Here is a 25,791-nt window from a genome sequence, read left to right as displayed (position 1 = left end):
GAAAAAAGCTAATAAACCACTAATTATTTTGGAGGTCAAAAGCATTCTCTACCGAGTGCCATTCTACTTTGTTCTCTTTTGCCAAGTGTCACTCTGATTTTTAATTATTCGATTCATTTGATTCATTAAATCCATGTTTTATTGCCCTTCATTGGAAAACAAGATGCCATGTTGAGGCGTTCCATTACCAAGAAGCCTGCTATCGCTTGACAAGCCAGCCGTTCCTTATCAACCGTTTCAATTAAGTGATTGCTTGAGTGCTTAAGCCACATGACAAAATTTGGTGGACAGGTTGGTGTGTGACAACTGACAACGACAAAATAATTAAATTTCAATGGAGATCTAGAATATTTTTAAGATTCAAAAGAAAAATGTTTTGAGGTACTGAGATCAGATTAAAAATGAGAATTTTTACTTTTTTAAGTGATTTTTAGCTCACCTGCAACGAAATTCAGGGGAGATTATGTGATGGCGTGTTGTTCGTCAGCCCGTAAACACTTGAAACTTCTTTTCCGAAACTGCTGATGGGATTGGGACCAAATTTGGCCCAAATGATTTATGTTGTGACAAAAGTTTGTGCACGGCATTAAAAAAAATTGGGGTCGAAGGAAGTTTACGGGGGGGTCAAAGTGGGTCCAGGTTTGACTCACCCCCCCCCCCCCCACCCCCCAAAAAAATAGGTAGTTGCTTTTTCCTCTGAAACTACGAACACTATTTAGATGAAACTTGACCACAATCTTCATCACCCGTGATGTACCAAAGTTTGTTCACAGTATTAAAAAAAATCTCCTTTGGGGATCTATCGGTGGGGGGGGGGGGGGGGCGGGGGGGAGGGGGGGTTGAACACCAAAATAGGTATTTTTTTCTTCTTCTTTGTTTAAAGTCTTATGGTTATGTTGGTGTGATTCCACATGCTGCGCTGTCTTCTAGCAACCATTGAAATTGGTTTAAAATATCTTTAGTCAGTGTTGTATACTGTTTGTTCTCCTGCTGACTGTATACTCTCTATGTTCTATGTGAGCTATGTTTTGCATTGCATTACCGCTGGGGAAGTTTACGTTCTTCCTTCCGACAGATGTTCCGATTGGATAAACCGCAACGTTCAGCTGTGTACACGGATTGGTCCATTTACTAATGAGGGGTTATTTATTACTAACTTGCAACTTGGTTGAAAGGCGACACGCCACGGTTGTCTGCCATGATTTTGTGAACTCTCGTGTACGTGGGTGCAGGTGAGGACAGACTAACGGGGTAGAATCCCGGACGTGATTAGTGCTGGTTTGTGATGACATACAGCATGGGTTTTTTTTTACGGCGTAGCCCATAGGACAAAGCCGTCTGGAACAGTGTATGTATGTATGTATGTCCCCTCAAACTTATACCAATCAGAGCTGAGGATCTAGTCACTTGACAGGGTGATGTAGTGAGGTGGCCTCGGCCCTAAAAATTAGGTACACCCCTACCGGAGGTATAACAAGCTGGGACCGGTCTCATTTTAACCGTCTGGGCCTCTAGTTTTTAAAGAATGATGTTGTAGTTGCAGCAATTTTGTACGACGTGCTAAATTAACCCATTATTTCCGACAACATGCAATAAATGGACCCATTTCATCATTTTCTTATTTCATTAAAATAGCCCTATCGATTTTTAGTTATGGTGGTTACATCAATGTTATTCATTGAAATGGACCTGTAGCAACCCATTTCAGGTAGTTTTAAGCTGCTAGGGGGTTAGGGGGCCAAAATTATACCCCAAATTTGGCAATTTTTGGCAAATTTGACCGAAATGAATTTTATTTTCTTCTTTTATATCAATAAAACATGTTATTTCAGTGACAAACCTGATTTGTTTTATTGGTAACTGTCTCATTGATATAAAAGCTTGTTTTAGTTCAATGTAATGGGTATAACATGGGCCATTAACCCATTGTTTGCGACTGCACGTAAAAGTCAATTTTTCACCAATTTGCCTAAATCTCTGCATTTAGCCTGGTTATCTTAAAACTGGTGGTTGCATCACCGGCTTTCATTGAAATACTCATATCAGTGTATATTAAGTGGTTAAGCCAGTAGGAGTTAAAGTGCCAAAGATGTACCCTAAATTTGGCACTTTTTACCAAAAAATTGAAAACCGATCGTCTTCCATTCTATGATCATGATAATCAGTACCAAAATCTGATTGTTTGATCAGCTAGAAACAGTCTGTCGGAAGTCTCATTATAAAAGTCTCTTTTAGGACAGTGGAAGGGCACAGCATGGTCCATTAACCCCTTGTTTACAGTGGCACACATAACAGTAACATAACTCACCTAAAATCTGATTGCATGGTACGTGTCTAGGCCTATGTGTCCACCTCCACTTCATTGGCATCTTCGGATATGTTATTCTGATTTTCACAGTCCGTACAGGAACAAGCCTCTATACACTCTAGTCCAGCAAGGAGGCAGGGGCACTTCCTTCCACTCAAACAGGCCTTGTCGGTGCAATAGAGGTGTGTGAGATCACGAACTTCAACCGAAGCAGATGGCTGGGTGGACATTGTCTGAGTGATGCCCCCAGCAACACAAGCAGACCAGTCATGACCAACAGGATCAATCAGTTCTTGTTGAGCAATATGGCTCTCGCACCATATGCGTGTTTGATACCTTGCACGAAGGACATGCTGTTTGAAGGCGTCCTCCATTGGTGGAAGCATTGATGCTGACTTGTCGGTTGCTGTGGCCAGCATTTAGCGCAAGGCATCCAAGGTGTCAATGTCCTTCCCCTTCGTCCCGTACAGGAGGAGAGCATAGGCTCGGGCTACTGTTACAGATGTGGCTACATTGTCCTGATGTCTGTAATTCGGATACTGCGTCCACATTTTTCAACAGTTTAGAATAGGCAGTCTTCTTGCCTATTCTATTCAATGAACAAGTTGTGTCACACCCTGTCAGGGCATGGGCAGCAGGGAGACACTCACAAACAGTTTTCCCTAGTTGGTTTCCGATGATGTGCATGGGTATGTAACGTTCCTTTCCGGAATGTCCAGCATACATGTACACATGGTCACTTAACAGTCCTCTGCTGAAGTAGTAAACTAGTAAGACAAGGACGTCTGTTTTCTATCATTCTATCATGGTCTTTCACCAGGCTGCATGCATGCAGGATCATCCTGGTGTCGGCTTCCTCATGGTTGCTGTAGAGACTTGACAGGGACGATACACCAGATGGAGTAACAGCATTGACTAACTCCCCGTCACTGAAACCTCCTGCCAAGATGATAGCTTTTCCGTTTGGAATGTGTTCAGCTGCATGCTCCTGGATGTACGTCGATATAAAATTCGCAAGGCTTGCCTTGTTACCAACCCATTTGAGAAATGACCTGTAGTTCGGAACAGGTCGGCTTCCCAGGATCTGATAAGATGGAAGCTGAGCAGCAGAAGCACCCCGACGCTCTCTTTCTGCTGTCAACAGATGGCACACTGTCATAGCGGTCGAAGACAATGGTTACATTGGTTATCTCCAGGGTTTGGTTTCTGAGAAGTCGGATTGTGCGTTTCTGAACAACTCTGGCCAAATCGTTGAATGTTCTGAAGTGGTTCTCATTCAGTGATTGAACCATAGCCATGCTATCGATGATGTACGTGGACGAAATCCCTGCTGCGATCTGTGGTAGCTCTGCTAAAACCTCTGGACAATTTGATTCAAGCTTCTGTGCAAGGTCAGCCTTGTTCGTCTTTCTCATCATTCCATCGTCATGGAAGAGGGCCGGTGGTACTGCTGCCAGTTCATACTTGAGGACGTTCTTCAAGTCTACATCACGACTCCTAGAGACTGCCAGAAGTCGCCGGAACAACACCTCAGTGTCAATTATCAGCTTCCGATCCTTGTCATTTGGAAGGGCCTTCTTAATATCTGCAAATGTCGACACAGTGGACTTCTGCAGAGGTTCCCAAAACCTTTTTGTAGGCTCGTCTCCAAGTCGTTCCTTGACAGTCATCAAAAACAACTTTACCCTTGTCTGGGATGCCCTTTATCGAGTCTTCAACCTTCTGTGAAACTGTTTGACCTGTTGGGATGTTGGTCAGATGGTGTGGAACATTCTCCAAGTCAAATGGATCCTGGCATTGAGTACGAAGGTATTCCGTCATGTCATTCACATCCCTTCTGTCCTTGTTTAGACGGGCTTTCCCCAGCTCTTCGTGCAACTTTTCCTTTGCCCCAGAGTTGCAAAGTTCTTCGAATGCTTCTGCGTATTCACCTGTGATGTGCCGTGTCATTAGCCAGCGCAGTAGTGCACCTTTGCGCAAGGTGAAACCAACCACACCCCCCTGACTCTTAGCCTCGCGATTGACGGTTTATTCTAGCGCTTGATCTGTTGGAACACAGTTGAAAGCACGACTGGCCGATCTGCAAACAACAAAACCTCCCATCATGTGGTGATACATCAGGGGCTCTTGTTCTTTTAACTGCTTCATCTCTGCAATGTACACTGGAGTGTACCGGGCATAGTTGATTCTCCCAGCAAGGAAGAAATAAGGGACAGTTTCTGTGATTGCCCAAATATGCATCAGGAAGTTTGCTTCCCGGTCAGCTCGTAACAATCGCAGAAATATGTTCCCAGACTCCAGAAAGCTATCCCAGAAGCCAAATGTACTGGAACATTGTCGTCCTTCTTTTCGGAAGAGATCTATCGTATGCAACACGGATTGGGGGATTGTGTCTTCTGCTTTCTGGCAAGCAGTCGCACACGTAGTCGCATCCTTGGACTTGAAGGCCCTCCAAGATCTCGTATCACCTGCTTGGTTTCATCAGTCAGCCATGGCAAGTTGTTCTTGGTGGCATAGGTTTCAGCTGAGGTCAGGAACATATGTGAGAGTGCTTCGTGCGCCAAACGGACACCTTGGATTCCCAGTGCGTACTGCTTTCCTTGGAGCATCTGGCTAGCTGTCACGACTGCATACACATCAGAGGAGGTTAGGATGTTCTGAAGGCCACCATCTCCGAATATCTTACCAATGCTTGCCAAGAAAGCCATTGTGAGGTGCATTCCCCCCAGCCGCATGGTAACTTTGCCTACCAGCGGTTCTGGTCTGCTCCACAAAATCTGTTGTGCTTTGCTATAGATTGCAAGGTTGGCAGTTATGAGAATATGATGTTGCCCCAACTCTTTGGCTATCTGTACTAGTCTGAGCAATGTTGTAAATATGGTGGAAAGGTCAGACGGCGAGGCATTGATGAATGGTAGATAGCGAATCTTTGTGACTGGGACAGTCCTGGTGCTCACGAGGGCATTGAATCCACTCCATGCAGGAATTGGCGAGTCGTCACCACCACATGCCCTTGCCACTTCCCATACCAAGTCTTCAAGACAATCGAAGTCATTTTCGAATTGACCCTGCTGATAGCTCACAGCAGGTTCCGGCTTCTTTGCTGGCTTGCGATAAACTTGGATGGGTTGTTCTTCGTATTGTCCAGGGTCCAAGGATTTCTGCTTTGTGCGAGGAATGGATGCTAGTTCATCAGTATCCTGAGATCGTTGATACAGGACGATCGCCATGGCATGTGTAGTGTGTTTACCATCGAGAGTCTCTTCATTCCGATCGAAATTGTCAATGGCGGCATCTACTATGGATCGGATGTCTTCCAAGTTGAAGTTAGAAATACCGCATGGAATGGGTTGACTGGATGGTCCTGAAAGCTCATCAAGAGCTGCTGATGTTAGAAACTTCCATATATCATCATAGTTGATGGAGTGCTCAACAGAACTGAGAAGCTCTATCAGTTCCTTACTGCCATGAGTATGGTGCATTTCAACACCAAGACCGGATGTGATGGGGGTCTGTGTATTACAAGAGAGGGCAATGATGTTGTGGCACTGTGGCAGATACCAAGAACCCTCAAGTCAGCATTACCAGCGCCACAATGATTGGCCTTATCAAAGCATTCCTTCGACGTGCACCATGTTATGAAGTCATACAATGTCTCATGAACGAAGTTCTTGCACTGCTGCATATTCAGGTCCACACTTGGAGTGTAGTGGGCAGTCTGAAAGCTAATTCCAGACATTGAACTGCGCAGAATACCAGCAGCTTGATGGAGGATAACAGCGTTATCCAGTTCACCCGTATCTTCACTATTAGAGTATTCACATTCACCAGATTCACTGATGTGAATGTTCAGCGCTGCAACCTTTTTCAAGGCATCACCAACACTCACTTCACTGGAACAAACTAGATCGGACTTGCCAGGCTGGGCTATGAATAATAGTTTGTCATTAAAATGATTCTTCAGCTTCTCTTTAAGTTTCCATGAGGGATATTCACTGGGCTCCATGCTAGTATCAGGAGTATCAGGCCTACCTTCATTGAGCATTTCAATGAATCGTTCATGTAGAGAGGACAATGTCACAAGATTCCTGCTTCTTGATAGAATAGTGCACTCAATTTCCTTACTCAAACGCAGAACACCCTTATCGAAATCAGTCAGAGTTCTCTGAGCTTCAGCCTTGCCCCTGTCAGCATTGATATTTCGTGGTGAAATATAACGACTATAACATGACCTATGGTACTTTGCATCATATGCAAACAAGTCTGGGTAAGCTAACATGCGCATGCGAATTTTGTCATCGTCTTTCTAAAGAGGCTGCTATGATGCGGTCATGAGTTGATGCCCCAGTGCCAGTGGCAATGTTGGTCAGCTTTTCTTTTGTAATGTTAGATGACCCACATATGAGACGGTCTGTTCTTATATTGAAAGCAGATGTTTCAGCTCGCCTAAGCCGTGTTGGACCAATGTGACAGTCAGGTGTATAATTACCAGTGCTAACAGTTCCACTGGGATCACTCTGCACGTACTTCAGGCTACTCGAGGATGCATACCAAGCTCTGCATTTTGTGTGGTATCTAACCGTAACAGTTCGATTTAAAATGTCATCTTGGATTTTAGAATCTCTCATGGACATCATCTTGACGGAGTTCTGCGGCATGAATAACGGCTTTGATTCCCTCCAGTGTTGGTTTTTTTAACGAATGGACAATCTGCATCCAATGGGTGACGACATATCACACAGTTGTCGTTGGCATTGATGCTCGTTCATATCCGCTTCTTGGGAGGTTCTTGTGAGAGGTCCATCTTCTTTCCTGAAAGGAAGAAAATAGGATTCAGTTCGGTCAAATTTGGTTAAAAAAAATATGCCAAATTTGGGGTATAATTTTGCCCCCCTAACCCCCCTAGCAGCTTAAATCTACCTGAAATTGGTTTCTACATGTCCATTTCAATGAATAATATTGATGTAACCAGCATAACAAAAAATCTATAGGGCTATTTTAATGAAATAACAAAAAGATGAAATGGGTCCATTTATTGCATGTTGTCGGAAATAAGGGGTTAATTTAGCATGTTGTACAAAATTGCTGCAACTACATCATTTTTCAAAAACGAGAAGCCCAGACGGTTAAAATGAGACCGGTGCTTGTTATACCTCCGGTAGGGGTATCTCCTAAAATAGAGCCCGTTTTCAGCTTCGGCTACTGCACTAATGTGATTACCGCAATATGGCGGCTGACTCTCCACACTCCGGCATTTTGATTCCAATTTCATTCAGGCCGAACATATCGTCGAACCTGTCGTATATCACAATCTACCTTTTTTTTGCTCTACCTTCACGTTTTTCATTCGGTGTGAAACGCAAACAAACCGATTGTTAAAATGACCATCAAATATCGAAAGCATCGGCGTTACGTCTCTTCCAACAATAAGTCCTGTTTGTAACAACAATAAGAAAAGTCTTTCAAAGTCTAAGTCCTGTTTTCCCTTTGGTTTGAGGTGGGACAGATCGAGAGTATGTACATGTGCGGGGGAGGGAGGGAGGAGGAAGGGAGGAGGAAGGGGAGTAAACATCTGGGTTTTGAATGGGGAGGGAGAGGAATAGGGCAAGAGTGAAGGTGTGTGTGTGTGTGTGTGTGTGTGTGTGTGTGTGTGTGTGTGTGTGTGTGTGTGTGTGTGTGTGTGTGTGTGTGTGTGTGTGTGTGTGTGTGTGTGTGTGTGTGTGTGTGTGTGTGTGTGTGTGTGTGTGTGTGTGTGCGGTGCGTGTGCGTTCGCATGATAATGTAAAGCGCCATGAGGGCAGTTTACTCTGCTTGATGGGGCTATATAAGACTCCTTTATTATTATCTATATAATAATAGCGTAAGGACTCGACTTTGTTATCCCTTTTACACCGCACCCAGTGACCCGATGCCCACGGCACTAATGGATTTACGATCTACGAACCGCGCTCTTTGTTTATCACGTACAGCCATACTCGAAAAATCTGGATTAGCCGACGTTGGGGCCCAAAAGCATCCGATTAACTGCCGATACGACGCCATCTTACGACGCAATCGTATTGGCGTCTGCTGGGTGAAGGCCAAGCAAGCCGTCCGCTGATTGGACAGTCGAAGGCGACAGCAAGCCGTCCACTGAGTGGACAATCCCAGAGTGGTGCTATGCCGATTCCTATTACGAATCCATTCATTTTTCAAAAGTATATCGTAGCGTTGTCATTTAAGTAGATTGCAATAAATACGTTGTTCATATACGCACTCTTCATTCTCATCTTTCTTCCTAACTCTTACTCGGACAAGCAAATCCCCTATGCCATCCATAATGCTACACTCTATCCATACACCACATCCTCCCTTCCGTGGATGTTCCACGGGTTTCGGCTAGTTATAAATATTATTATAGGACTTGGGCGTTATGACTCGTCTTCGGACAAATTAAGCCCAGGTTTCTTAGTACAGTCGTGTATTGTTTCAGTAGTATCGTTTTCGTAATAATAATAATAATAATATAGTGTGGCGGACACAAAAGCCCACTGGCGTGGTGACATCATTCCACGCACCAAGTGGGCGGTGGCCACGCCCGAGGGGTAGGCGTGGCCTCATGATATACACCGGGCGACCAGCCCGGAGCAGTTCAGTGTTAGTGTAGTCTTACAATAAAGACATTTATATGTTACCGCTTGTCCGCTTCCTCCTTGCTCACAAGCAGCGTGCGTAACGCCGCGCTTTACTGGTGACCCCGATGTGATGGGCCACCCCGTGCTTGACGGCCCCCGCCGAGAAGGTGGGCCGCGTGAGGGCCGGGAAGCCGGCGAGGAGGCGGGTGAATGCGTCCGCTGCCGGAAGCGTACAGACCAACGTGGCCGGAACCGAATCGTTCGGCAAGCCGCTTGGCAAGCCGCTCGTTGAGCTGGGCAACGCACAAGCGAGCGAGCTGAACGTCTCGGCCTGGACAAGCCGTCTGCGCTTGACGTCGACCAGGAGCCCATTAGCGCACAGGAAGTCCGCGCCAAGCAGTGCCATGGGCACGTCGGCGGTGACGAACGTCCATCGGAAAACCTGCCCTCCAAACCGCAGAGAGAGGCAGCGTTTTCCGTACGTACGGATGGGCGTCCCGTTCGCGGCAAGCAGCGCGGGGCCCCCACCCGCGGCGTGCTTGTCTGACGTGCCGGCGGGAATGACACTCACCTGCGCTCCCGTGTCGCACAGGTAACGGCGCCCGGAGAAGGTGTCCGTTATGAACAGCAGGCTGCTCGAACGGCCGGGCGTTCACTGCCTTCGTCGACCACAAGCCGCTGATCTTCGCGATGGGCAAGGTCACCGAGCCGTGGTCGGCCCGGCAGCAGCGTCACCTCTCGGCCGTGTCCGAGTACACGACGGACATCCAGCACGTCGCGGGGAAGGACAACCCGGTGGCGGATTGCCTTTCCCGGGCCGTCGTCCACGCAGTCCACCTCGGCATCGACTATGCCCGGATGGCAGCGGACCAGGCCGCTGACCCCGACGTCCAGGCCTTGCGGACCGCCGTCACGGGCCTCCGCGTCACCGAGGTGCCGTTGGCCGGCGCGGGCGCGGCCCTCTTGTGCGATGTCTCCCTCGGGCGTCCTCGCCCCATCGTGCCCGCGGGCTGGCAGCGCCAGGTGTTTGACGCCATCCACGGCCTGTCCCACCCGGGCGCGAGGGCCTCCCAAAGGCTGATCGCCGACAAGTTCGTCTGGCATGGCCTCCGGAAGGCCGTCCGCGGCTGGGCCAGGACGTGCCTCGCGTGCCAGCGCGCCAAGGTGCACCGGCACACCCAGGCCCCGTTGGCCCCGTTCACGGTGCCGGAACGCCGGTTTGACCACGTCCACGTGGACCTGGTGGGACCTCTGCCCCCCTCGCGGGGTTTCACCTACGTCCTCACCATGGTGGACCGCACCACCCGGTGGCCGGAGGCCGTGCCCTTGGCGTCGACAACGGCGGCCGATGTCGCGCAGGCTTTCATCGCCACCTGGGTCGCCCGGTTCGGCGCCCCCTCAGACATCTCATCCGACCGCGGCCCCCAGTTCACCTCGGAGCTCTGGGGGGAGGTTGCGCAGGGGCTCGGGGTCCGGCTGCACCGAACCACGGCCTACCACCCCCAGGCTAACGGCCTGTGTGAGCGATTTCACTGCTCATTGAAGGCCGCGCTCCGGGCCACCCTCCGCGACGGCGGCTGGGTCGACAGGCTCCCCTGGGTCCTGCTGGGCCTCCGGACGGCGCCCAAGGAGGACCTGCGCGCATCCGCGGCGGAGTTGGTCTTCGGGCAACCGCTGCGGGTGCCGGGCGAGTTCCTCCCCGACTCCACAGCACCATGGTCCGTGGCACAGCAGCGCTCCGCTCTGCAAGAGACCGCCCAGAGGTTCGCCCCGGTGCCAACGGCATGCCACGGGCACCCACCGACGCACGTCGCCCCGGAGCTTCGCACGGCGGAGTACGTCTTCGTCCGCCACGATGCCCATCGGACACCACTGCGGTCCCCGTACGACGGGCCTTTCCGCGTGCTGGAGACCGGGGCGAAGCACTTCACCCTGGACATCGGCGGTACTCCTGACCGCGTTTCGGTAGACCGCCTCAAGCCGGCCCACCTCGATGTGGACCATCCACCGCCAGTGGCCCGACCCCCACGTCGGGGCCGCCCTCCTGCGGGCGGACCCCTGGCACTGCCCAGCCCCGCCGCCCCCCGGTCCTGCACCCATCCCAGGGCAGCCAGGGGCATCCCACCTGGCATCCCTGTACCCCGGACGCCGCCGATCGCCAGGGGGCGCTTCGGCCGGGTCATTCGTCTGCCCCGCAAACTGGCCCTCCAGGTGCGCGGGAATTCTGGGGGGGCGCGTGTGGCGGACACAAAAGCCCACTGGCATGGTGACATCATTCCACGCACCAAGTGGGCGGTGGCCACGCCCGAGGGGTAGGCGTGGCCTCATGATATACACCGGGCGACCAGCCCGGAGCAGTTCAGTGTTACAGTGTAGTCTTACAATAAAGACGTTTATATGTTACCGCTTGTCCGCTTCCTCCTTGCTCACAAGCAGCGTGCGTAACGCCGCGCTTTAATAGTAAATATAATCATAACACTTTAAATTTTATCCCAATGTCGTGAATACAAAGTTAATGTATTGAAGCGGTGTGTGGTTCATGAATCGGTGATGAGCAGTGTTCGGCACTAATATTAATGACGCGGAGGTAAAGAATTAGCCTCATTTTCATTTTTATATTTCATTTTCAATTAATATCATTTTCGAAATGATGATAACGTAACGTTAATATTATAGTAAATCTAATCGTGAGACTAATCCCTTCGTAGTGACTGCAAATCAAAGCTCGTAAAGCGGAGCAAGCTAGGCCACTCGTGCGCAACCGTGTTCAATTCGGTGAAGTACGCAATGGAGCAGAACGGCGGCCATTTTAGCAAGCAAGCGGAATTCGGGCTGCTTTCTTGGCTATAGTTCGAAGATCTCCTCTGTATCGATCGTGGAGTAGGAGGTAGAGGAGAGGCGCGGGGAAGAGAGTAAGGTGATGATACATTAGCCATGAAAAAGACTTTCTTTTTATCACAAGTGAAATTACACAAAATAAGAAGAGATGAGACAGAAGAAAGGGAGAGAAAGAGAGAGAAAGTAGTGCAGGCTGTATCGTGACGTGGGGAGAGGTAGGACGGAGAAATAGAGGGAGAAGAAAAGCTAACAGCTAAAAAAAAAGAAGAGGGAAATTGAGAGAGGAAAGGGTAGAAATCAAAGCCCAGACACATGCAGACACTGGATATATTAGTACATGTATATGAAGCTCAAAGGGTTAAAGGGATGCTGGTAGAGTGAAATCCATGTTTATGGATTTATGGGCTGCACTATACAAAATGATGATGGTCATAACTGAAATATGCAGTAAGCTTTGACTTAAAAAGTGCAAATTCATAAGAATGCATCTTAATGTACCCTGCCCCAGGCAAGAAATCAAGAACACCAGAAACAAACTAAAAATTATTATTACTCATGTTCACAAGCCATTCTGGTGGTAACAATTTCTTATAAGGTAAAGTTGAAAACATAAATTATGATGGGATATTTGTTTCAAGATAAGAGAATATTGACACTGGGAGACTTCGTAATGCCTTCGTCACATATGATGCTGCCGCCGCATGGTTCTGCGGTTTGTAGATGGGATTTTTACAAATCGTACGGCTTTGCGGGCTGCGGCCGCAGTGTTCACAAATGTTACGGGGTCCGCACGGCAATCGTAAAAGTCATGAAATCGAAATGCGCGAGGAGACCGCAATGCGAACTGCGAGGCGTCCTCACGGTGACCACAAGGCAATCGCAAGGCGCCCGCACGGTTGTTGCGGTTGTCACGGTTGCCATTAGGCCATCGTACGGCAGCACTAAAGTCACTGCACAGCCGCCGTACGATATTTAGAACATCGTACGGCCATCTCACGGAGGCCGCAAGACATTGCGATACTACATGCGGTGGGGTTGCGGCCTACGGCCTAGCGATTTCCGGAAAAAAGTTTAATGTCAAATTTTAAAAATAGTAAGCCCCTGGGACGAGCAAAAAACATTGAGATCGCCTCACGGCTACCATATCTACCGTGCGACCACCGCACGGTTATGGCAATTTTGGGGACTTACGGCCGCCGCCAACATGCTGTAGGCCATTTGTGACCGAGGCATAACGGAGACAATAATTGTCGTTCATTTTACTCTTGCCGATTTTACCAATGATAAGCATTTGAAATTGAATCAATGCTCAGGATGCCTTACAAGTGAAGTAACCATACAAATGCATTCCAAAATATGCTTGTAGTTGATGTCATGACCATCCCAAAGTTTTACTTGTGCATTACTTTCTGTGCTTTCCTGTTTTTTCGCTGTTTGCTTAATTCCATCGGGTTTCTGTTCTTGAATTTCAGCGCATAGTGAATACGCAAACTCACAAAAGTACAAACAATTTTTTGATTTCACTTGGTTCCTGCATAGTTCTAGTTCTCTGTACTCAAGTAGATTGCTTATGGCACCATTGATGAGAAATGCAATGTTGTTCCTTGACATGTTAGCAATTAAACTCTTCCCGGAAAACCTCTTCACAACGTTTGCAGAAAGACAAAAAATGATCAGATGGGACCATCAGCGATCCAAAGTCAGACCTGAGCGTATTGTAAGCCTTGTGGTGGATGAAAAGCAGACGCATCATCCACTTCATCACTCAAGGACAGCAGTGCCTCCCTGCAGACCTGACACTTTGAGAACTCGTGTCCAGCGAGGCAATGGTGACAAACATAGCCAGCAATATACGCTACGCAAGTGTATTTTCTTCTGGTAGATTAAAAGGCACATGTGTGAACATACGAGCAGAACTCTTCTGTGGCTGTGTAGCAGGCTTGTTAGGAAGACTAGTCTTTCTTTTCTCTGTAGTTAATGTCTGCAGCGTCAGTATGAACTTGTCCGAGTCTGGTGAGCAGTTTGCTCCAACATTTGGTTTGATTAGTTCGGGTGTAGCGGTTACCGCTGGATGCACACAATCGCCTTGCACCGGCCAGAACACGGCCAGACGCGCCTCTCCCGGGCATGCCCGGACTCACTGTTCCCGGGCACGCCCGAACCTCCCGGGCACGCCCGGTCTCGTCTTTCCTGGGCATGCCCGCTCTCGCATTTCCAGGGCTCGCCCAGAGCGTCCGGGCATGCCCGCTATCGCCTTTCCAGGGCTCGCCCAGAGCGTCCGGGCATGCCTGCTATCGCCTTTCCAGGGCTCGCCCAGAGCGTCCGGGCATGCCCGCTATCGCCTTTCCAGTGCTCGTCCAGAGCGCCCGGGCATGCCCAGCCTCGACTTGCCAGGCCGCAGCCAAACACGCCCGGGCAGGTCCAGACTAGCCTTTCCAAGGCTCGCCCTTGATACCCAGGCATGTCCGGTATAGCTTTTGCCGGGCAAACTTCCCGACATAAATGTGTATATATATTGCTGCCCGATAAACGGGCTTTTCAGAGTACCCGAGTGTGATACATTTATTAAACCTACTCGGACGAATTTCCATCTTTGGTCGCGTCAATTCTTTCAACTTTCGTTGGAGCCCAGCTCCTTCACGGGCACCATTACCATTCTAAAGGCACGTCTAAATTCCCTCGCTGATGGGTTATCTCTGCAACCACCCTTCGGACAAATCGTTGCAAACAAATTTTCTACTATGTCCTGGTTAAGTCGTGATGTAAACAGGAACCTAATGTCTTCGTTTGTCCGAAGGTCATCCCATAACTGCGACAAACAAGATATCGCAAGGCGCCAGCCCTTGATGAAGAGGAAGTTATTCGCTCCAATCACCTTCAAACTGTTTAGGATGGGCATACATGTCTCTGTAAAAAATGTAATATGTTTTAGAGTTCTTTGACGAAGGTCGCTTTAGCTTTTGGGTCTCTAAAAAATCTGCTATTGAAAGTCAAACATGCTGTCGATGGTCTCTATAAATTCTGCAGTGTAAACAGCATGTGTGTTGTGAACAGCTTCCGGGTTGTTGGCGAGCGCAAGCTCACTCTGCCTGCCTGCTAAAATGGCCGCCGAGCACGTCCATTGGATACTTCACTGTTTCGCACGTGTGGGCTATCTTGCGCCGCTTTACGATCTTTGCTGCAAACGTACTGGAAGTTACAACCTATCATCTTCTACATATTAATGTGGTGGCAGATTTGCGTCCGTTACGTCATTACGTCTATGATGTCATGACAGCTGACTCCACCGACCAAAATTTAAATTTGCTCGTTCACCCACTTTCTTCGTGAGCGGCAGGAAGGGTCATTCCTCTTTGGGGTATATAGATTACAGTCGATCTATGGTCGGGTCTCAAGAACATTGGGTGTGTTCATTTACCAAGTTTATTGTGGAGAGATCACCAAGTGGTTTAAGCATTCGAGAAAGCACTCCATTCAAAACCCTGAAGGAACGGCTGGCTTGGCAAGCACGAGCCAGCTGCTTGGTAAATGAGCACACCTTCAACTCTTGTGGGGTATATTGATTACAGTAGATCTTCGCTCAGTTGTGCAAGTAAAACTTACCTCATGGATGTCTGGATTCCTCCAAATTTCTGTTTAATGTTATAAGCAGCATTAGCAACTGTTTAAAAAGCTAATAATACGTGTTTGTGGTTTATAATATTTTACAAGCCTGGCTCCACTGCTGTTAGACTTTCGGTATTGTTGACTTTTGCCTTCTTTCTTGTATATTTCTCAACTCTTGATTTGTAAAGTTACCACAGTGTGAGGGTGACTCTTTTGCGAAGTGTTGATTGAAGTTCCAAAATCGAGTATCTGGAAACTCTAACTTCAACCCTAATTTTGTGACAGTCCCATCTTGTTAAACATCAGGGTAAACTTTTAAATAAATAATAATAAAATATATATATATTGTTGCGGATCTCGGCGCCGGCCTTTTCCCCTTACCAAGGGGGGATTAGTCCCCTTGTCTTTGACTAGCCGACGGGACCCGGGACCGATGACGTCCTTCCCGGACAGTGCGAAATAGGGTCGTAGGACTAATCACTAATACCTAATTACTCGCGCTGACCGGAAACAAGGAAATACGCCCCACCCAAATCACGGGTGTTGGTGGATACGCCGAGCGGTAGCGAACCCGTGACCCAAGCCATTAGCAATGACTAAACCTGATCCAAGCGGTTGCTAATCGTGCCACGCTTACCCAAAGGAGGAAATCACGGAAACGGTCGAATTTGGAAGAAAAGGAATAACAAGGTTTATTTACACTTTGTACAATAATCAGCAGAAGAAAACACAGTGCAGCCTTAAACAGTCTTATACTTATCCCCTGGACAAATGGGCCCGTTCACACACAGACACTCACACGGGGATTGCAGATGCACAGGTCAGCACGTCCAGGAATGGCGTCCGGGCAGCTCTTTCTCCGGTCCCCAACTCGCACCGCGAAGAAGATGAGTAAAGATGGCAGGAGCTCTCCACGTGTCGTTGGCGCGCACGGGATTATTACAGGGCGAACGGTAGGCTGGCTTTGGCGGGTACACTTGCGGCCGCGTACGTTATAGTTCAATAAGCGGAAACAATGTGCTTTTCAATCAATGGCCTCGACAAATCCTTCCGATACTGTCGTGTGCATGCCGGTCCTCCGAATGCAGTTCTCTTGCACAAGTTCTCACAAGCGCCTCTCCGTTCTCAACTGAGGTCAGTCCTCCTTGCAAGTCCTCTCGGGCTTTGTGCACACGCTTATATAGCCTTGCCCAATGAACCTTCCAGCACTTGCTAGACGCGTCTTGCCACGCCCTATCATGCCATGCCTTCCGAGCCCGAGTTGGCTGGTGGCTCTTACCGTCACCGCCTCTGACGTGCTGCTTGTCGCGGCCACACCTCGACCCTCGCACTCCTCCCTCTTCTTAGGCCTACCTCGTGGTACCCGACTAGTTTTGAGCAAAACCAAGGGCAGTGAATGCTGCTGGCAGCCAAAGCGTAACAAACTTGAGGGATGCCAAATGGGGCGCGGGATCGAGTTTGCTCATGATGTAATTGGAGGGTGGCCGCAAAATGAAAGGACCTAAGCTCATTTCTTTACACAACGCAGATGTTTCTAGGGAAGTGGCCTACTCTTACACATACTGTGACATAACTAATACTCTACGTGGGCCTACGTGTTGCTTGTGGACTAACTATGGGGGGCAAACCTTTAACCTTTAATGATGTCATATTTACAATCTCAAAACCGCAACTATATATATATATATATGCACAGATGAATCATGTGACTGATTTCCTCCTCGAGATGGAGTATTCGCTCTGCGCTGTTTATCACCACTCACAAGGTGATCTGTTTTGTCGGCTCACAAGGTGATCTGTAAAGATTATGAACCACGATCGGGGGAGGGGGGGTTGCATCACATGACTAACGCCGCCTCTACCCAGAGCCATCATTGAGTTTGGCGCCCTGAACACAGGCTCCACTGTGTGACCTGTGAGCGATAGGTTCATGACGCCTCGTCCAGTCTATCGGTGTGGTCATGGGATGTTAGTTGGGTGACCAAGTACAAAACAGACACTTCCTATCTGGAATACTTTGTTAAGGTTAAGATGATTGAGATTTGAGATTTGAGAACAGCATGAGTGAACTCATGCAAATGGTGTTTTTGGAGCGTAGAGTTCTTTCAATTTGCATGCAAGTTCCAAGAGGTCCAGCAGTCCAAGGCGGAGTGGGAGCGGGAATGCACGCAGCGTGTGAAAGATGCCGCCGCCGCTAACAGGGCATTGGAGGCCGAGCTGCGAGCCACGCGGCATCACTTGAGCTTGCAGCTCGAACGGGGGCGGAGGGTCGAAGCAAAACGTGAGGCGAAGGTACTGTACACACCAAGTTAAGTTACGGTAAGGTACGGCACAAAGGCACGGCACGCGCGGCGGCATGTGCGATTTGTCCAATGCAAACAGTTAATTTAATAACTGGTGGTGGTAATATGCACCCGGTGTGTACCCCGGTTTAGAATAGGTGCACTGTATCCATGCGTGCCGTAAGAGGCGACTAAAAGGGTTGGCATCAGCAAGAGCATCCGGCCATAAAACATTGCCTCAAAAAGGGAACCATGACAATTACAACTACATATGGGCAGGGTCCAGCCCGAAGTACCCCTTGGGGGTCCTCACTCCCGCTCATCAAAACTCACGGTGGGGAACCCGATCGAGGCAAGGGTGGAAATCACTTCATTTATGACGACGAAACGTCTGATGCCCAACGTGGAGATCGGTTTCTGAGGTTTGGGACATGGAATGTAGGGACCATGCCAGGGAGATCAGGAGAAGTGGTGGAAGTATTGGTCAGAAGAAGAGTGGACATATGTTGTGTGCAGGAGACGAGATGGAAGGGAAGTGGTGAGAATGGTGAAGGGTCGACAGGGACAGAAATACATGTTTGTGTGGCACGGGTGCCCGGAAGGCATGCATGGTGTTGGTGTCCTGTTTTCGGAGGAGTTTGTAGACAGTGTGGTGAGTGTGACGAGAGTGAGTGAAAGGTTGATGGTGAAAATGATGATTGGAAAGCTCTTGGTGAACGTCATCTCGGGATATGCTCTGCAGGTCGGTCGGAGCGATGAAGAGGACAAGTTCTAGTGTGCAATAGAGAAGCTGATGGAAAACGTGAAAGATGAGGAAGTTGTTGTGGTAGGAGGAGACCTAAATGGACATGTAGGCAGGAATACAGATGGTTTTGAGGGAGTTCATGGGGGTTATGGATATGGTGTGAGGAATGGAGAAGGTGAAAGGATTTTGGAATTTGCTGATGCAGCTGGTTTGTTGATTTGTAATACTCGGTTCCAGAAAGCGGATAATAAGCTTGTTACATACACGTCAGGTGGGTTGACAACCGTTGACTACCTGATGGTGCGTAGGCGAGATAGGGGGCACCTCCAGGACACAAAGGTGATCCCGGGGGAGGAGGCTGTTTCACAGCACCACTTGGTTGTCTGCGACATAAGGGTGAAAGGTGCGAGGAGAGCTCGGCGGGTGAAGTACGAACCGAGAATGAAGGTGTGGAGGTTGAAAGAGGTGACGGTGAGGGAGGCATTAAAAGAGAGACTGTGTATGGTAGAAGATGATGTGGTTGAGCTTGAACGTGGTTGGAAGTCAATGAAAGATGGTCTGTTGGGAGCCGTTGGTAAGGAATGTGGATGCACAAAAGGACCACCGAGGCACTCGGAAACATGGTGGTGGGATGATGAAGTTGGAAAGAGAATTGACGAGAAGAGGAAGAAGTTCAAGGAGTGGCAGAAGGCGATGGGTACGGGGGCAGAAAAGGCAGAGGATGCAAGTTATAAGGCTTCAAAGAAAGAGGTAGCAAAGGCGCAGGAGGCATGTAGGAAAATGTTCGGAGACGGCTTGGATTCGGAAGAGGGTCAGAAAGCAGTATTCAGGATTGCAAAGCAGATTGTGAAAGAGAGGTATGATGTGATGGGGGTGAATTGCTTGAAGGATGAAGTGGGACAAATCGTTGTGGATCCAGATGGAATTGAAGGAAGAGGGAAGAGATCTATGGAAATGCTGTTGAATGCAGAGAATGATTGGGATGGCAACATCGAGAGTAACCCAGTTTTAGGACAGGCAGAGAAGATAACTGAGAAAGAAGTTGAGGAAGCGATAAAAGCGATGAAGAGTAGAAAAGCGGGAGGGCCGACGGGAGTTGTGGGAGATATGTTGAAGGCAGCGGGACGTTTCAGTGTGAAGAGAATGACAGATCTGAAATCTGGTGGTGAAAGAAGGCCGCATTCCAGTGGATTGGGAACTGAGTACCCTCGTCCCTCTATACAAGGGGAAAGGTGATCCTCTGGACTGTGGCTCGTATCGAGCGATAGTTATTGGAGCAGGGAATGAAGGTATTGGAAAGGGTGTTGGAGAGGAGGATAAGGAAGAAAGTGAAGATTGACGAAATGCAGTTTGGATTTATGCCAGGAAGAGGAATGACAGGTGCGCTTTTTATTGTAAGGCAGTTGCAGGAGAAGTACATGGAGAAGAAGAAGAAGTTATTTCTTGGGGTTTGTTCATCTGGAGAAAGCATTCGATAAGGTTCCATATGAAGTAGTGACATGGGCATTGAGGAAGTTAGGAGTGGAGGAATGGTTGATCAGAGTAGTGATGGCAATGTAGGAGAGAGCGTGCACAGCTGTAAGGACGGATGACAGGAACAGTGGTGAGTTTGAGGTGAAGGTGAGAGTGCATCAGGGGTCAGTACTAAGTCCGCTACTATTTGTAGCTGTGATGGAGGTGCTGGCTCAGAATGTAAAGGAGGGTTTACAATGTGAGTTGTCATATGCAGATGATCTAGTGTTTATTGTGGAAAGTATGGATGGACTGAAGGAGAATATGAACAAGTGGAAGGAATTTATGGAGACAAAAGGTCTGAAGGTGAATATCGGAAAAACAAAGATGATGGCAAGTGGTAAAGCATGTGGTGAGGTGGAAAGAACTGGGAAATGGCCGTGTGCTGTGTGCAGGAAGGGTGTCGGAGTGAATTCCATTCAATGTACAATGTGCGCCGAGTGGGTTCATCAAAAATGTAGTGGTCTGGGCGGGTCATTAACCAGTGTGGCAGCTACATTCAAATGTAAGGTGTGCACAGAGGGAGCTGCAGATGGAGGAAATGTTGAGTTGGATCTTGGAGACTGCGTGAAGCTGGAAGGTGTGAAAATATTTTGCTACCTCAGACATGCTGAATGGAGAAGGTGGATCAGACTCGGCAACAGTTGCTGGAGAGATGTGTATGGAAGAAGTTTCGGGAACTGAGTGGCATGCTGACGAGGAGGGGAGTGTCGTTGAAGCTGAAGGGAAAGGTGTATGCTGCATGCTTGAGAAGTGTTATGATTTATGGGTAATGAACGTAGAGCAGCAACAAAGGGTGGAAATGTGAACGGTTCGGTGCATATGTGGAGTATCGTTGAGAGGAAGACAAATGATGAATTGTGAAAGATGATGGGAATATAGCCTGTGATGGATGCTGTGAAGAGAAACAGGTTGAGATGGTTTGGTCATCTGTTGAGGAAGGATGAAAGTGACTGGTTGAGGAGAATGATGGAAATGAAGTAGAGGACGGGGAAGACTGAGAAAGACTTGGCTGAAGGCGGTGGAAGAAGAAATGTGGGCAAGGGGGTTAACAAGGGGAGATGCAGAAAATAGGGCAAAATGGAGAAGATTGTCATGGGGCCCGCAAGGCTAACCCCCGCTCTCGCAGGGAAAATGGCCTTAAAATGCCGTTGTTGTTGGTGGTCGTAATATGCGGCAACCCTCCAGAGGTGCTGCTCACAACACTACACTGTATTTACAATACACTTTATTGTGAGATTTAACTTCAGGATTTCATATCTGTTTACAAATTAACAAATCATTGTGATTGCCTTCCTTTGCTATTAGTTTGCAGTTTGTTCCATCATAATTTAATGTTTTGTTTTTTTGTTTTTTTTCCCTCCTTTCCTACTTCCTTCTATAGAAGATCGAGGCTCGAGTAAGAGCTAACATTTATCCCCCCCCCCCCCAAATAAAGAACACACAAAACTTACAATAAAGGGAGCGGGAGACAAGATGGGGAGAGAGGGAAGCACACAAGTACAACAGCAGAAAACAGGGACATCGTGAGATCTGTGGGAGGGTGAAGGCTTGAGGGGAGGAGGCATGGGAAGGGGGTTGGGGGTGGGGGTGGGAGAGGTATAAAACACATGGACACTGCTCGGACTTCCAGGTAGGAAGTCGGAATTTCAAAAAAGTGGATCTGGAGTGAATTAACGGGGGTAGAAAAGATCAAGGTTTTGGATGGGGGAAGATGAGAGATGATGGTGAGCAGCTGTTTTAAAGACCTGGAGGGAGGAGTGAGATTGAAGAGAGGGAGGGAGTTTGTTCCAGAGGCAGGAGTAAAGAGGAGTGAAAGAGTGAGAGTGAAGGAGAGCAGTCTTCATCAAATATTTTGATGGTTGTGGACTTGTGCTTCATATTGTCGAGCACTTTCAAAATTTGATGCTTTTCCTTTTACTCCACTTTTGTTTAAGTTTGCAGAAATTCGAATCTGAACTTAGTACGTAAGAGAATGTGATTCGATTTTATTGTTACCTCCGCCACCAAAGGTGGATGGAGGTAATGTTTTCACCCCTGTCTGTGAACAAGATATCTCAAAGTAGTGGATGGATTTGAATGCCATGTGGCAAGGATGAAATGATTTGATTTTGGTGAAGATCTGGATTCGGATCTGGCTACTAGAATTTTTCCAAATGATTCTTCACCATTGGGAGATGGGGCCAAAAACGATATATAGCAGGATATCTCAAAAGGTTGTGGACAGATTTGGGCGAAAGTTGGTGGAGAGGTTGGGTGTGTGACGAGGAATAATTGGTCCAATTTTGGTGAAGATCCGTCTCCGTACGAGTAGAATCTTTTAAACGTAAACTGTTTGCCTGGACACAAAACGTAAAATGTTCACCTGGCCGAGGTATGCTCTCCACTGCGTGCCGTTCTAGTTTTATAATGTTACAATGCTTGCAATAATTGTATACAGGTAGTGGCAGGAGAGCCAGGCCGAGCCCCGAGGCAAACCACCTTGGGCCCCCACCCTTTCTATCTTTTATAACTTTTGAAGGAACTTTCTTTAATGAGAATTTATTTTTTTTGGAAAACAAATGGTCACTTTTATTTAGCCATATGATCAAAAATAAAGTAGATAGCGGGACGTTTGGACCAATCGAGTCAATTTGCACCCTCGACTGTTGAACACTATTTCTCCATAACATTGGCAAAAAAAATGTGAAGATTGTTTATTAATTTTTTTGGACAGAGGATACAAGCACATTTCTGATTAATAACCATTTTCTGTGAAGTTTGAAACTGTACCGTTAACAGCGGTAAATGTTTCGTTCCGGCAAGGAAAGCAAAATCGGCTTCTCTGTATGAATGTAACAATGAGCCGATGAGGGGCTTCACTGTGCTGTTTAAAAACAAATTACAGGAGAAGCTCAGGCCCCTCAATGGGCCCCGAGGCAGCGACCCCCCCCCCCCCCCCTCTAACCCCAACGACCCTGGGTCGTGGACAAAAATGTAAAACACCAATGTAAAGTCACTTAATAGGGCTTTGGGCTACCATGTGCAGTGGCAGTTCAGCCCTTATGTGCCCGTGGCATAGCTCACCAGCGTCTGGAATTCTGCAGGAGGGATGCGACACCATTCTTCCACGAGAAAGTCGATCAACTCACACTTATTTGATGGAGGTGGAAAACGCTGTCTCAGGCTTCATTCCAGAATATCCCATAAATGTTCGATTGGGTTCAGATCTGGTGACTGAGAAGGCCATGACATATGGATAACATCAGTCATGCTCATCAAACCATTGGGCGACCACACGAGCTCTGTGGATTGGGACATTGTGGGATTATGACCTTAGCCTTTTTCATTAAAGAAGGTCAAACCAAAACGCCAAAAAATGAAAACCATCATTAAAACAACCACATACTTGTCCCCTAGGTATTGTTACGTGCTCCTCCCCAAACCCCCTGGTCACGGTGTACCTCCGAGCCCCGAGAGGAGTCACGGCAGAAAAATGTGTTATTCTGTATGTCAAAGATCAATGGTGAAGCCACACCAATTGTTACAAACAAGTATTGTATTAAGATCACAATAATAACAGTACAACAACAATAGTAATCAATTGTACAACCAATATATATTTCCTATGATGATACCATCAGGTTCGTACAATATAACTCACTGCTCCAAGTGAGCGAAAAGAAGAAGATTCCCAATGTCTCTAATCCCGGCTTCAAGCCAAAGTTGTTCCGGCTTCACGCCAAAGTCGATCCGCTCCAGCGACCGTCAGAACAATGTCCAATCGAGACCAGAATCCCGTTGGGTTGGCAGTTACAGTCCTGCTGCCAAAGCTGCACAAAAGCGCCCTCAAGGCGACTGGGAAATCACAAGGCACCCTCAAGGCAACTGGGAAATCACAAGGCGCCCTCCAGGCGACTGGGAAATCACACCCTCGGGTATGGACGTTTCACGGCTCAGTCGGCGAACCGCAGATTTACCTTCAAAATCCACGTTGCACACACACACCAGATACGTCTGAATGCGGTGAACGGCTGAAGCGAAGCGAAGACCTTGCGTGATGCGCAAAGCGCGCGAGTCAAAATGGCCGACGGCTCGTTCTCGAGGCGTAATGGCGCGACGATGATTCTCCTCGGAACCAACCGCCAAAAACCTGACACGAAGGTTGATCTGTCCCAGCGATGACAACTCTGTCGCAAGAATCCCATTCCTGGGAAACCCGAAGTTCGCTAGTGACCTCCGTTCGTCAACGTTTACTCCAGAACTCAAAGCAGCTCGGCTTTCTTGTCGAACTCACTCGCTCCGCCTTCTTTTTCTCCTCCTCCTCCTCCTCGTCGTCGTCCGGTTCCGGTTTCATTTAAAACATTAACTTTTTTACCTTTTGAAAATAGTAATTTCTATTTCCCTCAAACGACAACAATAATAGTACATGGAATCAAAAATATTTACAGTGTATGAAAACCACAACAACGGAAGTGACGAATCCGTAACAGTATGTATGATGTAGTTTATGCAGATACATTGATTAGATAATTATTGTTGGTACTGCATATTAAGAGTTTAAGAAATGCTTTACTTGGGGGGAGGGGGCTTTCAGGCCACACTATGGTGCCAATTGTACATCTTTTCCTATAAAGCAAATGTTGATGCCTGAATACAAAGGCTGAAGCAGCGACATGTTTTTGTATAAATATTGTTATAACCGTAGTGCCAACATAATTGCAAGTGGGACCGCTTGCTTTTACATAATTATCCAAAAGATTGTGTACTTCAGGCTGCAGAGCACTACAATGAAGTTGCTATAATTGGACTTTTTTGGGGGCATAGGTCAAATCCCCAAAAGGCAGATTGGTGCCAAATGTGCTGCTTTGCTTCTCCTGCCTTTCAAGCTGTGTAGTTCACAAATTTTGGCTTTCAATGTATCAAAAGGTGAAACTGCAATTTGCTGACATCGTTGTGATTTTGTGGTATGGATATCTTTTAGATACAGCAGTTGAAGTTGTTTGAAAACATGCTTTGTTTTCAAAATGGAATTTGTGAAGAACGAAGATCCACTCTGTGTAAGGAGCCAATGATGGAAGAATTGAGGTGATTAGCTGAGGTTTTTGTTTTGTAGATCGTCTTTTTTATAGCCTGATTCAAGATTGTTAATGCTTTGATAATTTGACTCGTGACAAGTGATTCCATTTGCTTTGGATATTTGGTCTGCCTTTTCTTTTTCTTTTTTCTTCTTCTTTAAATAGCCTCCAATTTTATCCTGTGCCACACGAAACAAAAAGTGGGGTTAAGAAATTGGTTCCCTTTGTCTGTTCACAAATGTCAGTTTATGATTAAGGAACAACTTTATTTCAAGCTAATGTTATATTTTGAACCTTAATCGGGTTACGAACCTATAGTTTAGCAGTACGGTAATTTGGCTGAATTTGTCCTGATCATGCATGCACATGGAGGATCAAGATAATTTTTTTCGTCTGTCTGGTAATCAAATACTCCAGAGTTCATAGAACACCATACCCCAAGCAGTCATGAGGAAAAAAAAGGGCATGGGCAGTGTCTGCGAGTAGCACATTTCATTGGTCGACATGTAAAATACTGTTACGTTTGTGGGGGTAGATGATTGAATCCCATAGTAAAGGTAGGATTGTATAATTGTAGCATGGACCGTGCATGCATCGGAGAAGTCTCGATGTACTTAAGTAGGGAGACTGTAGCTTAAGATTGTTTGTGTCTTCACACGAGGGGTGATGCAGTGATAATTAGTTAGGGACTAAGGTTAGTTTTCCCCAGTATGTGATTTCCCTCTGACTTTCCATTTACGTTTTATATTTACAAGGCCTTCCATGCAAAACCTCCGTTTAATGACAACAACCCCTGACAGAACCCGAACGTTGCCAATCAGACTAAGCC

The 25,791-nt window shown here is 47.5% G+C and overlaps 1 protein-coding gene across 1 annotated transcript in view; it reads left to right on the top strand.

Annotated features, from left to right (window-relative positions):
- LOC144892818 (uncharacterized) overlaps positions 1-25,791 on the top strand; it is a 36,317-nt gene that overhangs the window by 3,530 nt on the left and 6,996 nt on the right. Inside the window, exons 2-3 of the mRNA XM_078781142.1 lie at positions 17,465-17,658; positions 24,869-24,972. Of these exons, the coding sequence (XP_078637268.1) occupies positions 17,465-17,658; positions 24,869-24,972 (298 nt within the window). The remainder of the gene's footprint in view (positions 1-17,464; positions 17,659-24,868; positions 24,973-25,791) is intronic.

This window comes from Myxine glutinosa, chromosome 7 (genome assembly GCF_964187855.1).
Source record: "Myxine glutinosa chromosome 7, kmMyxGlut1.1, whole genome shotgun sequence".
Classification (NCBI taxonomy): domain Eukaryota; kingdom Metazoa; phylum Chordata; class Myxini; order Myxiniformes; family Myxinidae; genus Myxine; species Myxine glutinosa.
The sequence above is the reverse complement of the archived record's forward strand: the minus strand, read 5'-3'. Positions and strand labels throughout refer to the sequence as shown.